Source organism: Acinonyx jubatus, chromosome D1, assembly GCF_027475565.1.
Source record: "Acinonyx jubatus isolate Ajub_Pintada_27869175 chromosome D1, VMU_Ajub_asm_v1.0, whole genome shotgun sequence".
Classification (NCBI taxonomy): Eukaryota; Metazoa; Chordata; class Mammalia; order Carnivora; family Felidae; genus Acinonyx; species Acinonyx jubatus.
This window is the reverse complement of record NC_069390.1, coordinates 7,916,044-7,930,688: the sequence shown is the minus strand read 5'-3', so window position 1 is coordinate 7,930,688 and position 14,645 is coordinate 7,916,044. Positions and strand designations below refer to the sequence as shown.

The 14,645-nt window shown below is 60.0% G+C and overlaps 2 protein-coding genes across 3 annotated transcripts; one reads left to right on the top strand and one right to left on the bottom strand.

Moving 5' to 3' along the window:
• Positions 1 to 126: 126 nt before the first annotated feature.
• Positions 127 to 9,785, bottom strand: BAD (BCL2 associated agonist of cell death). Its single transcript, XM_027045452.2, has 4 exons — positions 9,690 to 9,785; positions 9,222 to 9,416; positions 1,175 to 1,368; positions 127 to 624 (listed from the first exon to the last, which is right to left on the bottom strand). The coding sequence occupies exons 2-4, from the start codon at positions 9,406 to 9,408 to the stop codon at positions 499 to 501; spliced, it is 507 nt and encodes a 168-aa protein (XP_026901253.1). The 5' UTR covers positions 9,409 to 9,416; positions 9,690 to 9,785; the 3' UTR covers positions 127 to 498.
• A 549-nt stretch (positions 9,786 to 10,334) lies between these two features.
• On the top strand, positions 10,335 to 14,644 carry GPR137 (G protein-coupled receptor 137). 2 transcript variants are annotated; one of them, XM_027045450.2, is made up of 8 exons: positions 10,335 to 10,473; positions 11,641 to 12,012; positions 12,103 to 12,152; positions 12,879 to 13,104; positions 13,224 to 13,373; positions 13,499 to 13,627; positions 13,734 to 13,852; positions 14,175 to 14,644. In XM_027045450.2, exons 2-8 carry the CDS (start codon positions 11,656 to 11,658, stop codon positions 14,332 to 14,334), a joined length of 1,191 nt encoding a protein of 396 aa, XP_026901251.1. In that variant the 5' UTR covers positions 10,335 to 10,473; positions 11,641 to 11,655; the 3' UTR covers positions 14,335 to 14,644. The 2 variants fall into 2 exon arrangements, with proteins under 2 accessions (XP_026901251.1, XP_026901252.1); XM_027045451.2 differs by lacking the exon at positions 10,335 to 10,473 and having other exon boundaries at positions 10,975 to 12,012; positions 13,761 to 13,852.
• The last annotated feature ends 1 nt before the right edge of the window (position 14,645 follows it).

Genomic DNA, 14,645 nt, shown 5'->3' with positions numbered 1-14,645 from the left:
CCAGGATGTCACTCAAAAAGAGCCTCCTTTTCCCTTATGTGTAAGACGGCGGCATCTTTCGAAACCGTCCGCGCTAGCGTTTCCCCTGCCTGCGAAGCCCCAAGCGACGGAGAGGGGAGACTCGGCGGCACAAACACGGGCTTTATTAGCACGCTTCGTTGCGAGCGATGGCCCGCACCGATACCGCGGAGGAGAGGGTTCTGGTGAAGTTGGGGTTTCCCGCACTTGCAACTTGGCGCTGGCGCGCGCCGGGGGCGGGGTCACGGGGCCATTTCCGGCGGCTAAGGGCGGCTAAACTTCAAAACTTCCGATAGAGCCCAAACCCTCCATGCTCCTCGCACACACCGGAAGAGAATCAGGTTTGGGTCAGATCGCCTCCTTCGAAAAGGAAAGGACCGATCTTCTTTTTTGCAGAAGTCTTGCCAAAACGACTTCCGCCCACACCCAAGATGGCCGCCGCCGGCGCCGGGAGCGGGGAGTTTCGGGCTGTGGGACGGGTCACTGGGAGGGGGCGGAGCCTCCTCTCCCCAAGTTCCGATCCCACCAGGACTGGATGAAGCGCGTCCAGCTGGGGCTTTGCCGCATCTGCGTCGCTGTGCCCGCGCTCTTCGGGCGTGGAAGTCCCTTCGGGGTGGGAGGAGGAAAGGGTTACATGAGTTAGCTTCTCCTGGCATCCCGAGTCGGAGCCCTCCACCCACCTCCGGAATCCCACCGCTGAGAAGCGGCGGACCTAAAGACCGTAGATTCCAGCATGCCGTGTACCGAGGGGGCCTCCTGACCACTTTAGGAAGCTCGAAGGATCGCTTGGGCTCTTAGGAATGAGACTGGTTAGATCCTAGACACTATGCCAGGGGTGCGGGGAGAGGACGCCTAGGACCCTGTAAGCGCCAGAGTCGGCGACTTAGCATCTAGAAGACTGGAAGGCAGTTCAAAAAAAAAGTAATTCTTTAGTTGAGGCCTAAGAACCCGGATATCCGAAAGGGGCCGACCGGGAGCACAAATACCAGCATGCCTCGTGCCCCAAGGATTTGGGGAACCCAGGAGCTTTAGCTTTCTGAAGCACGACCTGGACTACAGATACCGGCATGCCACGGGACTCAGGAAGGGTCCAACTAGAGCGGGAAGAGGCGTTCCGGAACTACAGATCCCGACATGCTTTCGGGCCGGCGCTCACCTTGAAGGAGCCCTGGAACTCGTCGCTCATCCTCCGGAGCTCGCGGCCGTAGCGCAGGGCAGCCCAGAGGTTGGGGGGCGCTGAGCGCGAGCGACCCCGGAAAGGGCTGGGCTCTTCCTCCTCCGTCCCTTCATCCTCCTCGGTCCCGGCGGGGTACGAGCTGTGGCGACTCCGGGTCTCCACAGCCCCAGCGCCTGCACAGGGGGCGGGGGCGATGTGAATCTCAACCCCTCTGCGCCCCCAGCCTTGCCGAAGCCCTCAGCACTAGCTCCCCGCCCGCGGATGTCACAGTACGCGTCGTCGGAGCCCCCGTTGAGTTCCTTCGTATGTAAATCAAGCGAAGCTCAAGGGGCTTTTGTGAAGATTCAAATTAACTTCTCGTGAATCCCAGAAATCTTAATTGAACCCCAATAATGGGCCCAGGCCCTTAGTGTATTAAATGGCCTTCCTCTGTGTCTAGCACAAAATAAGGAAATCTAGCACAAAATAGTATAGTTTTCAGCGCAAGACCATGGGCCCTCCCAGCCCTTCTGGGGACCAGTCCCCTGGATGAGGAGTCAGGGCTGAACTCCCAGTTCTGCAAGTGATCTACAGGTGCCCATTTGTCTCACTGTCTTGGCCTAGGGAGACCTTAGGCGCCCCCCCCCCCCCCCGCCCCCAGACAAGAACCTGTCAGCAACGTATCTGTACCTCCCAAAGCACTTGCTTTGGAGAATGAGTCCGGAAGGGTCTGCTGACTTCTTAAGGTGATGATTATGGAGCGCTCACTATGTGCTAGCCTCATTATGCTCCTAGCCATCCTAAGAAGTGAGTACTAACACTGCCTCCATTTTACAGATGAGAAGACGGAGGCTTAGAGAGTTGAGGCTTGCCCAGGGTCACACAATGTGAAGCTCTCACGAAGTCCCTAGAGGTTGGCTGGCAACTGGAGTCCAGCGAATTAACCACTGAGCTACACCTCTTCCCTCGTCAGACCACCCTTCAACTCCCAGAGCTCACGTGCTTACCTCTGTGTGGGGATAAACCCATCCGCTACTAGTGGCCGTGTAAAGGTCCCAAAATAGAGTATGAAAGTGTAAGCCGAAGGCATTCGCAGCTACCTCCCCGTGTTGAGTTTGTCTGGCCTGTGTTCTGTGTACTGTCCCCCCACTCCTGCCAACCCCACCCCCATATCCAGACCAACAGAGACCTAGAACCACTCCCAGGAGCAAAACCCCAGAGCTACGTCAATAAGAGTGCCAGACAGCACGGAGCAAATGCAGGGGGACATGTTTGGCGTGCACAGCAAGGCACATCTGTCAGGGAAGGCATTTTGGAGGAAGTAAAGTTTAGGCCAGGCTTTGAGGCCAGGGGATAACAGTGTCTCATCCTCTCGCCAAGAACCTAACACGAAGCCCTGTGGGTCACTTTCAGGGGCTGCAGGGCCCCCACGGGGCCCAGCTCCAGATACATGGCTAAGAAAGCCGAGAAGGGAAGAAAATGCCGGATCCGGAACGGCCTAGGCTAAGAGGAGGGATCAGAGCTCCCGGCTGTTCTGAGCTTCACCACGGTCCAGGCCTGGAGGGCAGGTGGGAACTCCAAGGTAGACGTGGGGAACAGGAAGCTAAATCGGAAATCGGCATCGGGGATAGGGTCTGCACGAGTCAGGAATAGAAAGACCCCTGATGAGAACAGGCCCATCTGAGGGGCACTGTCCGGTTCTGTGGGGAGCAGGCAGAGGCAAGGGTCCGTAGCTAGATGGGCCCCAGCTCCGCCAGATTCCTGCTTTGTGAGCTTGGGCCCTGTCCTAACCTGTTGGGGCCTCACTGCCCTTCCTCCATGACATGGGGGCAGTCCCCGTCTCCGAGGACCACCCCGACAACTGATGAGACCAGCAGAGCACCATATTCTGCCCCTTTTATGTCCGGAAGCCTCCCAGCTTCCCAGTGAGGCAGACATTAAGTCCTCCCTATATGACAGACGAAGAAACGGAGTCACCTAGAGGTGAGGAACTGGCCGGAGGTCACACGGACAGCCGGCCGCTTAAGCGCTCAAGGAACACCCGCTGTTCTTTGCTGGCTTTTAAAAAACGCCCGGGACCATCACGTGACAGATACAAGGTCCAAGACTCAGAAAGTGAATGGCTTGCAGGGGGGGCACTTGGTCTGGGCACTGCCCCCTCGCTCAGGAACCAGAACAAGCAGAAGTGTTCCCTGTGTGTCAATTCATTACATCCCCAGCACACTCTGTGAGGAAGGTTCCTCACAGCCCCCATTTTACAGGGGAGAAAACCAAGGCACAGAGAGGGTAGGTAACTGCCCCAATGTCACACAGCTAGTAGGTGGCAGAGCTGGGATCCAAACCCAACCAGTCTGGCTCCGGGGAGTAAAGCCCCCATGTTTAATGCTCGTGCCCCAGGTTCCCAACAGCGCACCGTGGGCCACCCTGGGGGTCCAGTGTGGGGAGGACACCTCTGGGCCTTCTGTGAGTGCCAGCTCTACCGGGAGCCCATCCTAGGGGTAGGTTTTTGTGTTTTGTTTTGTTTTGTTTTGTTTTGTTTTGTTTTGTTTTACCAGAGCCATGGGTTTAGTAATGCCAATCCAACCATTGTCAAATGGTGATCATTTGTATAAACAGCCTTTTTTTTTTTTTTTAACTAAGCTTTTAAAAGTCTCCTTCTCTCTACTGGGAAAAAAACCCAAAAAACAACAACTGAAGAATTTTCTGTGAATTCCCTGGGGTCACTCTGAACCATCCCACCCTCAAATCAGTTCTCAGCCACACGCGATCCCTGGGCAGGGCAGAGGTGGCCTCTTCCCACTCTGGGGAAGTGAAGTGGGTGGGAGAGGGCGTGGCTTCTGCCTGGGGGTCTGGGGGTGAGCTTGGGTGGCTGTTGGGGCTCGTCCACTCACACCGTTTTCTCAGAGAGCCCGCCTGAGGCGGGGGTGGGGGAGCGGGAGAGGCCTCTGGCTGGAGGAGCCCCAAGCCCCAGCAAAGCTTCAAGTTCTTTACCAGGGGGCTCCAGGGTCAGCGCGTGGGGCTGGACACATCCACGTTCAGGCTTCTGAGAGCATCCTGACCCACTTAATTAAATTAAAATCGTGGTGTTCCCTGGGGCACCTGGGTGGCTCAGTCGGTTAAGGGTCCGGCTCTTGATTTCGGTTTCGATCATGATCTCACGGTTCATCGGTTCAAGGAGCCTGCTTGGGATTCTCTTTCTTTCTGCCCTTCCCCTGCTCACAGGCACTGTCACACATGCTCTCTCTCTCTCTCTCTCTGACTCAAAATAAATAAATAAAAACCGAAAAAACAGAAACCATGGTTTCCAGGCAACGTGAGGCAGTGAAGCTTTCCCATTAGGCAACGCTGGTTTGGATCCTGCTCCCTACTACGGGCTGGGGCTCACATACTGCTCACCCCGCCAGCGGGTAGCACGCCCGGCACCTGCAGGCCTCAGCCCAGACTCCCTGTCTACCCTAAAGTCATTTGGGGTACAAAAATCCCTTACTGGCCTGCAAAGAACACAACCCGTCTTGCTCAGAGCTGATGAGATCAGAAAACACTCTAAAGTAGGCGCTGGCAAATGTTTTTTTATAAAGGACTCGAAAGTAAGCATTCGGGGCACCGCAGGCCACACAGTCTCTGTTACAGCTTTGGGGTCATTGCTCGGAAGAAGCTGTAAACAATATATAATTGGCGATGTTCGTGTATTCTACTAAAATTTCAAAAATATCAAAGCCATTCCTAGTTCATGGGCTGACCAAAAAAAAAAAAAAAAAAAAAAGGGATTTAGCCTGTGGCTGTGGTTTGCCAACCCCTTCTCTAAACTCAACTGTATCTGTCTTCTGCCTGGAGCCTTCAATGGCTCCCCACTGCCCAGGAGGTATAGTCCAAACTCCTCGGTGTGGCTTTCAAGGCCTATACATACATTCTCGTTCTAACTTCTACTCTTCTTGTCCACATACTGACTCAGCAGATCCCCGCTACAACCCGATGAGGGAGGACTAGTTCTCTTCTCATTTTACAGATGGGAAAACTGAGGCAGACAGACAGTTAACTAGCCTGCTCAAGCTCAACCTGCTAACAGAAGGCGGACTGACGTCTGAACCCTGCGGTCTGACCACTGGGCGTCCTTCCTTCCCTCTCTGCCGTCCATACACCCACAGCTCGCCACCCACCTGCCTGTCCCAGGCACTGGGCTATGCGCTGAGGCTGTCACAGCCCCAGACGTGGCTGCATCCCTGCCCCGGAGACATTTCCAGTCCAGTCCCGCAGGGGCCAAGGGTCAGGGAATATGAAGAGTGACAGGACTCTGCCCGTCTGGAGGGTCCAGGGGCTGTGGCTCGGGCAGGCCATTGGCACTTGTGGATCTTTTATGGGGAAATCACTTGCTTTTTATTTTTTATTTTATTTATTTACTTTTGAGAGAGAGAGAAGGAACAAGTGAGCAAGGAGCAGAGAGGGGAGGAAAGAGCGAGAGAGGGGGACAGAAAGAGAAGAGAAAATCCATGAGGGGCAGAGAGAGAGAGAGAGAGAGAGAGAAGCAGGGCTCACCCGAAGCGGAGCTCAAGCTCACCCAATGCGGGGCTCGAACTCCCGACCCAAGAGATCATGACCTGAGCTGAAATCAGATGCTTAACTGACTGAGCCACCCAGGTGCCCCATATTTCATTTTATTTTTTAAAGTTTATTTATTTTCAGAGAGAAAGAGCATGCTCGCGATTGGGGGAGGGGCAGAGAGAGAGGGGCAGAGAGAGGGGGAGAGAGAGAGAGAGAGAGAGAGAGAGAGAGAGGGAATACCAAGCAGGCTCTGCACTGACAGTGCAGAGCCTGACGCGGGGCTCGAACTCCCGAACTTGAGCTCATGACCCCAGCCGAAGTCGGAGGCTTAACCGACTGAGCCACCCAGGCACCCCTCATTTGCTTTTTAGATGTTGAAAACTAAGTCAAAGTTTAAGAACTCCTGTGCAGCCCTCTCGTGCCACGGCTACCTTCTCCCCTGCTGCCCTCCTCACACGTCCCTCTGCTCCTTATTGCTGCTTCAGACTATTCTCACTCCCCGCTCCCCATCTAGTTTCTCAGGTTGTGCCCCCTCTGGCACCCCCACCCCCTGTCCTCATTCATCCGCAGGATCCAAGGAGTCCTCCCCCCTCACAGCCACCTGCTCCTTGCCCCTCCTTCTCCAGCCCTGCCCTCACTCTCAGCCCCGTGGACAGGACCTTCAATAACTCCACCCCCAGCCTCCCACCTCCTTCCTGGCTGGCCCCCCACCTCGGTCGCCCACTCTGGCGATGCTAGAATTCCCGGGGCAAGCTTCCACCCCACACCGACCATTCTCGCCCTTGTAGACACCCTCAAGCACCCCTCCCTAGCTGGGCTGAGGCAGGCACAGCTCCGGTGAAACTCCAGCTCCCTGCCTGCCCCCACGGCCACCCACCAGCCGCCAGTGCGCCTGGAGGAGAGCACAGCCAGGCCACCTCCGCCGAAATTCGCGGCCGCAAAACCCAGTGGCGCCCTTGACGTTGCCCAGCACGCTTTCCGTACTTCGCGCTTGGGGAGAGTCGATCACTTTAAACCTGATCCTCTCTCCTTCAACCCCCATCCTTACTCCTGGCTCAGGACTTGGCTTCCTTTCCTGGAGAAACTGGAAGCACCCACAAGAGAGACTTCTACTCGTGTTCACGAAGCATCTACCCACCACGACGCACGCACCCATGTCCGCTGCCCCGAGTTTAGTTGAGCCACCCCTCCCCAGGCACCGGACACCCTCTCTCCTACTCAAGGACATCACTCCAGCTAGCCTGCCTTCTCTCCTGCAGCCAGGAGTCCCCTGGCTCCTGGATTACTCCCATCAGCTCCTAAACGTGCTATTTTCTTTTCCCTTTCTAGAAAACAAAAAAAAGTAAACAAACCCTTCCTTGACCTTCGTTGGGCCTTCGGCTGCTGCCCACCTCTCTGCTCCCTTTCCTGGAGCACAGCTGCCCAAAGCGGGTTCTCCTTTCTGTCTCCACCGCTTCCTCCCGTTATCCCTCGCCGCTGAACTGAGGTCAGCCCTCCAGCCACCTCGCCACCCAAACTGCAAAGGCCCCACGTTGGCAACTCCAGCACGCTACTCCCAGGCCTCCTCCGGACAGAAGCACCCGCTTGCTGCGCAGGCCTTGCTTGCCCCCGGCTTCCCTCCCAGACGGCCGTCCGTTCCCGCTGCTCCTCGGCTGCTGCCCTCCGAAGACCCAAGCTCCAGGCCCGGCCCAGGCCCTTGCCTGTCTACACTCGCTCCCTGGGCCTCCCAGAACGCTACATCAGTGACGGACAACTCCCGCGCCTACAAATCCCGCCTTGGCCATATCCCTGCTGGAAACCTCCAGCTGGGTGCCCAAAAGGCACCTCTAACCTGACCTGGCCCAAACGAGGCTCCCGATTTTGGCGCAGCTCCGCCAGACTTGGGAGCCACCCCGTCCTTCCGGGTGCCCGAGCCAGACTCCTGGCAGCCATCCCTGACTCCTCTCTTTCCCTCACGCCAGTCCAGTTGGTCGGCAAACCCTGCCAGTTCTACCTTCAGAATAAACCCAGAGTCCCGCTATCTCCAGGCCACCATCCTCCCTCGAAGGGGCTCTGGCGGCAGCCTCCCCTGGTGGCCCCACCGCTGCTTTACCCCACCGCGGATTAGTCTCAACACAGGGGCCCTGGTGGTGCTCTGGGTCCCAAATCAGATCGCCCTGCCTCGGCTCCAGGTGAAAGCCAAGGTCATTACACTGGCCTCTGAGGCCCGGCCCCTGCCCCGCTGCTGCCCCTCCCCGCCATCAATCCCTCACTGCCTCTCCAACTCCCCTCCCCTTTGGAGCCTAGACGGTGTCCTGCCCTCAGGGCCTCCGCATTTGCCCCTCCTTCCGCCAGATCTGTCTTTCCACAAATAGGGGCAGGGCGCACCCCTCACCACTTCCAACCTCTGCTCCACTGTGGCTTCTCACCGAGGCTGACCCTGACCACCTCAGTCAGAGTCACTCCCCCAGCCCCTGGAACCCTGGGTTCCAAAGAGAAAGGAATGACTGTTTCTTGCGCTGCCTCGCGGCGTCTGTCATCTTCGACACATCATATCATGTGTGTGTTTGTTTGTTTATGGCTTGTCTCTCCCCCGCTCAACTAGAAGAAACTGAGCACTTGATCTAGGGGATGAGGAGGAACAGCGAGGTGGGGGCTGGAAAGCTGCAGCGAGCAGAGCAAACAGTGAGTGCAAAGATCTGGATGTTAAAGAAGTTAAAGAAAGTCTGTGGAGTTCAGCGTGACAAAGTGTGCGCGTGCAGGCTGGGCAGGAGGACTCAGGAAGCCTTCTTGTTCCTGGAAATGGGGATGGGGTCTTTTAGGCCCCAGCAGGTCAGGGATATGAGTTTTGTTTTCGGGTCTCTATGGTTCTCCCAGGCGCAAAACCTATGTTGGGCGCAGGGGAGGCGGGCACTACTGAGAAACGGCCACTGCTCTCCATCCTTCCATCTCAGCACTGGGTCCCCTGGGCCGGTGTGGGCAGACCTGCTGGTCCTGGAAGGGCTGTCTGTCTCTTGGGGTCACTTGCTCCTGGCAACTGGCAAGGATAGCCCCAGTGTGGGTGTGAGCCACAGGGCAGGAAAGAACATACCCGGGGGGGGGGTCAGGCGCGATTTCAGGGAAGATGCAAAGCCAAGGGCAGGGCACCTTGGCGTCTTCCAGCCCTGCTTCCCACCAACAGCCAGATAAGTGTGACCTTAGGCAAGTCACTTCCCCTTTCTGGCTCACTGCCTGCCTCTAGGTGATTTCTGTCCTGGTCCTACACTAACGGCTCTACTCTTTGACCATGGACTATGCACTGGCACTATAATTAAGTGCTTCCTATATATTTCTGCTAATCGACCCAACAGCCCTACAATGGTGGTGATCATTTGCTCTGTTTCACAGAAGAGGAAACTGAGGTGCAGAGGAGGTCAGGGACTTACTCACAGCCACCCAGTGAGTGTGGATATGGCTGGCATGCAGAGAGTTATTGGGCTGAGGGCAAGGCCAAGGCGGACAGGCAGGTGGTTGGGGGGTGAATACCTACCTCCATGGTGGTTGCTGCTGGCGGGCTGCCCCTGCTGGTGACCAGCTTCCCCGAGGAGGCCTGGGGCCGTCCGCTGGTGCTTGCCAGGGCCGCGGGGCCGGTCCCCTGTGGGGCTGGGGCCCAGGCCCCTATCCGTAGGGCTGGAGTCTTCCTGCTCACTGGGCTCAAACTCTGGGATCTGGAACATGCTCTGGGCTGTGGGGGCAAGATGGGAGGTAGTCAGGACACAGGGGGCATATGGTGTTCGGTGAAGGGAGGGGACAGCAGACACCTCTGGTTCTGTCTCCCACCTTAGAGCCCCAGGTCCACCCTGCCTCCCAGGCTCCCGTCTCTAGCTGGGCAGCTCGCTCGGCCTGTCCACCCACGACCTAAATCTCCTCTTTTGGAGCCTTGGTGCTGTGAAGTAGTCCCAGGCCCCTACCTAGGCCCCGGCCCAACCTGCCCTAGGTGACGGCCCACAAGTCTTACCCCAAGCCCGATCTCGAGGCCCCTGACCCGGGCCTGCCGCCTCCCTCCAGTACTGAGGGAGCCCGGCCCTAGTTGCCTGGGCAACGGGAACTGTCACCGACCCGGCCCAATCAGCTTTTGAAATGTCACTAGGGCTGGCCAGGGGGCGTGGCCGCTTCCGACCCAGTCTCCGCCCCCGCCGCGGGACTTGCTACCTGCCTACCGCCTTCGTCCTGGGTCCCTTCCTCGCCTCCCGCTGCTCAGTTCCCGACATCCCTGGGCCTGGGACGTGTGTGGGAGCAGATAAGGGATTCTCTGGGGTCCCCATTTGAAACCCGGAGACCAGCTTCTGCTGACAAGCCCTTCAGCCCCCTGGACTTTAGTCTCCACTCCTGTAAAATGGGGATAATGACACCTCCCTCAGGAGCCAGTGAACTTTGTAAACCGAGTGGTGACTACTGTGGGTGAAAACACTTTGCAAAGCTTTAGCCGAAGCTCAGCCGTCGGATGCATTCGTTGTTGCTGTGGTCACTGCTCTACCTGGATGCGATTGTTGTTGCTGTTGTCCCTGCTCCGAGTGGACTGGGTAGCCGGGTCGGGAAGTCCCGCTCCCTCTTCCCCCACAGTGGAAACCTCGCACCGCCCGCCTCGGGGGCACCACTCCCCGCGCCAGCTCTGGAGAGCTCGAGATAAGCGAGGGAGCCTCCTCCCCGGCAGGATGACTGCCCCGGCGCAGGAGAGGGGGCCCCGTTGTGGGTGACCGTAGGACCCGCGGGGCCTTCGCGCCGGGAGGGCAGCCGGCCAGGTGAGCGGGAACCGCGGCCGGCCAGGGCGTGGGGCGGGCGCGCCTCCGGGGGACTGCGGGGCCCTGCGGGTTAAGCCCGGGGGGGGGGGGGGGGGGGCGGGGCCCGGGGGCCATCTTGGCTGTGGGCGGAAGTTTCCTTCCGAGAGCTGGTGAGGGGAAGTCGTTACCGCCCCCCCCCCCCCGCCCCGGCCGGCTGGCGCGATCTCGATTTGAGGATGGGCAAGAGAAGCATGGGAACTGGCGGCCCCCCAAACAAACAAGGCCCGCCGTCCCTGGGCACGGCCCACCCGCGCGTCCGCCGGTTGCGCTTTCGCCCCAGCGTCTCGGCCTCCCGCTGCCTCTAGTAACCCCGGGCGCCCGCCGGCGGCGCAGCTCGCGCCAATTCTCGAACGGCTCCGCGCCGGGCGCGGCGCGACTCGGCGCGCAGCTGCGGAGCTGGTGGGGCCAGACCCTGCGCGATTAGCGTAGCCAACGGCGCCCGCGCAGGCGCAGGCGCAGGAGGGGGCGGAGCAGCGGGAGCCGGGGAGCTGGGGAGCCGGAGCCCCGGGTCCCAGCGACCAGAGCCGGCTCCCCCGGCGGCGTCCCGAGGACCCGGCGTCGGCCTCCTCCCGCCCCCCGAGGCTGGAGAGTGGATGGAGTGGGGGGTGGGGTGGGGGCAGCGTCGGAATTCCGAGGACAGAAGGCAGAGGCCGTCCCCAATCCGGATTATTGGAGGGGAGAGAGACCCCCAGTTTGGGGAGGGGGAGAGCTGGGGGTTGAGCGCCCCACCCGTAGCGGCCGCTGCCCTCGGCCGAAGGGTATCTCTCGGCTCTCCCCCTCCTGCCGAGACGACTCGAACGACCAAGGCCAGGGACCCCTGTCCTTCAGCCTCTGCACCCCCTCACCCCGCTCTGGGGCTGGCCCAGGGAGGAGACCCTGCCCACCTCCCGCCTCTGCCCTCGCGAGGGACTGTCCTTCCACGCCCCAGAGTGAGGGGCCCCGGCCCCAGGCTGCCTGTGCCCCGCTGCAAGGGCAGGGTCCCTCTGTTGAGGAGGAAGGGCCTGGCCAGTCGCAGCTTCTTTCCTCCTGAGCTCCCCGTCTCTGTCGCTGCACCCTGCAACTCCCACCCCTCCATATTTATTTCCCTGGCCCCCTGCCCTCCCCTCCATCTCGTTCTCTGGGATTCAGGCCTCCCTTCCGGACATGGAGAGTAACCTGTCTGGCCTGGTGCCTGCTGCCGGGCTGGTGCCTGCGCTGCCTCCCGCCGTGACCCTGGGGCTGACTGCGGCCTACACCACCCTGTACGCCCTACTCTTCTTTTCCGTCTATGCCCAACTCTGGCTGGTGCTTCTATATGGGCACAAGCGCCTCAGCTATCAGACGGTGTTCCTGGCACTCTGTTTGCTCTGGGCTGCCTTGCGCACCACCCTCTTCTCCTTCTACTTCCGAGATACCCCCCGAGCCAACCGCCTGGGACCCCTGCCCTTTTGGCTTCTCTACTGCTGCCCTGTCTGCCTACAGTTCTTCACGCTGACGCTTATGAACCTCTACTTTGCCCAGGTAACCATGATAACGGGTGGGGGGAGGGGGTGGGCCGTGGGGTGGCCAGCCCCAAGGGCCTGAAGGAATGATGGGCATCTCTGCTCCCAGGTTGTGTTCAAGGCCAAGGCCAAGCGCCGGCCGGAGATGAGCCGAGGCTTGTAAGTACATGGGACACGTGGGCACACCCGCCAGGCCAGGGGTTAGGGACCAGGCTGGTGTCCATCTCTTGCCCCCCTCCTGTGCAGTGCTGAGGCGAGGACAAGTTAGGAGGTGTTTGTGGAAGGGCTTGGAAAAGTTAGGCACCTGCGGCAGACGGCCCGGCAAAGGCATTGCACCCGTGAAGGGCAACCATCATGGAAACGGTGATGGCAGCGTGAGGGGAGAGGGTCCCAGTGTCTTCGGTGATGGAAGAAGGGCTGGAGGCTCCAGCCCTTGCAAGCCCCGGACTGCCACTTCTGGGTGACCTTGGCTGGCGGTGATAAGCCTGTCATTTGTATAACGTCTTACGGTTTAGGGAGAGCTTTCACAAACATTTTTTACGACCTACCCGTGAGGCTGTTATTATCCCCATCTGAGAGATGAGGGAACTGAGGCCCAGCAAGGTAAAGCCACACGTTCAAGGTCATAGATGCGGCGGAAGGCAGAGTCAGGGCTTACATTCGACTCTCAGTCCCGTGCTCAGTGCACTGTGTCATAGCTGTCAGCCATACCTGACCTCACTGGGCCTCGGTTTCCCCTTCTGTAAAACCGGAGAGCCGGGGTGCAGGCAGCGTCGGCCTGGATTGGTTCTGACCCTGGCGTCAACTAGGGTCTCCTGGGGGAGTTCGGGTGGTCAGTGAGCGCTAGGGACGGTTGCCTGGGGCTGACTGTGCTGTGGGCCGCAGGCTGGCCGTCCGGGGGGCCTTCGTGGGGGCCTCGCTGCTCTTTCTGCTGGTGAATGTGCTGTGTGCTGTGCTGTCCCGCCGGCGCCGGGCACAGCCCTGGGCCCTCCTGCTGGTGCGAGTCCTGGTGAGCGACTCCCTCTTTGTCATCTGCGCACTGTCTCTTGCCGCCTGCCTCTGCCTTGTCGCCCGGCGGGCGCCCTCCACCAGCATCTACCTGGAGGCCAAGGTAGGGCCCCAAGCCCCGATACCCGGGTGCCCTTCGGGGTCTTCGTGCAGTGGTCTTCAGGGTGGGGAGGAGACTGGAGCCTCCCTTCCCTGAGAGTCCCCTCTTGTCATCTGTGCCAGGGGACCAGTGTGTGCCAGGCGGCTGCGATGGGTGGCGCCATGGTCCTGCTCTATGCCAGCCGGGCCTGCTACAACCTGGCAGCCCTGGCCTTGGCCCCCCGGAGCCGGCTGGATGCCTTCGATTATGACTGGTACAACGTCTCTGACCAGGTGGGCGTTCGGCTCGTCTGCTGCCTCCTTAGTAGCCATGGCTCTCGGCACCCCATTGGCCTCGGCTCTGTCCGGGTGCCCCCGCCAGCACGACCGCGGATTGACACAACCCCCTGCCTTCCTAGGCGGACCTGGTGAACGACCTGGGGAACAAAGGCTACCTGGTGTTTGGCCTCATCCTCTTTGTGTGGGAGTTGCTGCCCACCACCCTGCTGGTGGGCTTCTTCCGGGTGCACCGGCCCCCGCAGGACCTGGTGAGGGCCATTGGCGAGGGGTGGACACTGGGAATCCCTGGGCTGGGGTCTGGCGGGAAGCCAGCGGTGGGGCGGGAGAAAGCATGATGGCGGCTTCCTCCCCCAGAGCACCAGCCGCATCCTCAATGGGCAGGTCTTTGGCTCCCGTTCCTACTTCTTCGACCGGGCTGGGCACTGTGAGGATGAGGGCTGCTCCTGGGAGCGTGGCCGGAGCGAGAGCACCAGGTAGGAGCCCCGGCCTCCCTCAGGTCCTCCGGCCTCCCCGCCTGCCCTGCTGAACCGTGGGGACCTAGAGCCTGGTCTTGCCACTTTCCCCTTGACCCCACCCCCGCCATGGCCCCCATTTCCTGTCTGTACTAGGTAAGGTCCCCTCTGGCTTCCACCTCCCACCCCGAGATGCAGCTTGCCGCAGTCCAGAGGGTTCGGGCCCTGGGCGCTGGAAAGCTGGGGCACCGGGCCCTGTTCTGAGCCTCTCTCCCTCCCCCAGCTGCTGGGAGTGTGGCCCCGGTCACTGCCTTGGGACTGACCCTTGTTTTTCTGCCTGCAGCATGTCAGGCAGCCTAGGCTCCGGCAGCTGGTATGGCGCCATCGGGCGGGAGCCAGCCTGGTGCGGGGGCAGCCAGACACGGACCACTCCTCTGCTCTTCTCCCAGGTGCTGGGACCAGGTGGCCACCACCACAGTCTCTACTCCACCCCGCAGACGTGATCCCCTACTGTCCTCCCCCCAGAACACCCAGACCCCGGTCCTCCCATCCCAGGCCCCGCCACCCCCCCGTGCCAAGTTCACCTGCCGCTTCTTGCCCAGGATCATGGGAGGCTGTGGCCGCCTCTTCCCCTGGCCAGCTCCTTGCTACTCTTGTCGTAGTGAGCTTGTGCTGTCCCCTAGGATGGGGGGCATGGCCCTGGCTGCCAGATGCCCTACAGCACCTTGGCATGACCTGCCGCCTCTGCTTCTACACTGGAGCCAGCTACCTCTCCTGCACCTGCCGCTCAATAAACAGTGTCTGTGCCCCTCAT

Bases quoted from the DNA above. Each gene is read 5' to 3' on its own strand.
- GPR137 (XM_027045450.2), top strand. From the start codon at position 11,656: ATGGAGAGTAACCTGTCTGGCCTGGTGCCTGCTGCCGGGCTGGTGCCT. The intron at 13,374-13,498 runs GTGGGCGTTCGG...CTGCCTTCCTAG, and splicing joins GGTACAACGTCTCTGACCAG to GCGGACCTGGTGAACGACCT. The intron at 13,853-14,174 runs GTAGGAGCCCCG...TTCTGCCTGCAG, and splicing joins GGCCGGAGCGAGAGCACCAG to CATGTCAGGCAGCCTAGGCT.
- BAD (XM_027045452.2), bottom strand. From the start codon at position 9,408: ATGTTCCAGATCCCAGAGTTTGAGCCCAGTGAGCAGGAAGACTCCAGC. The intron at 1,369-9,221 runs GTAGGTATTCAC...CCCCCTGTGCAG, and splicing joins CAGCAGCAACCACCATGGAG to GCGCTGGGGCTGTGGAGACC. The intron at 625-1,174 runs GTGAGCGCCGGC...CCCACCCCGAAG, and splicing joins AGTTCCAGGGCTCCTTCAAG to GGACTTCCACGCCCGAAGAG.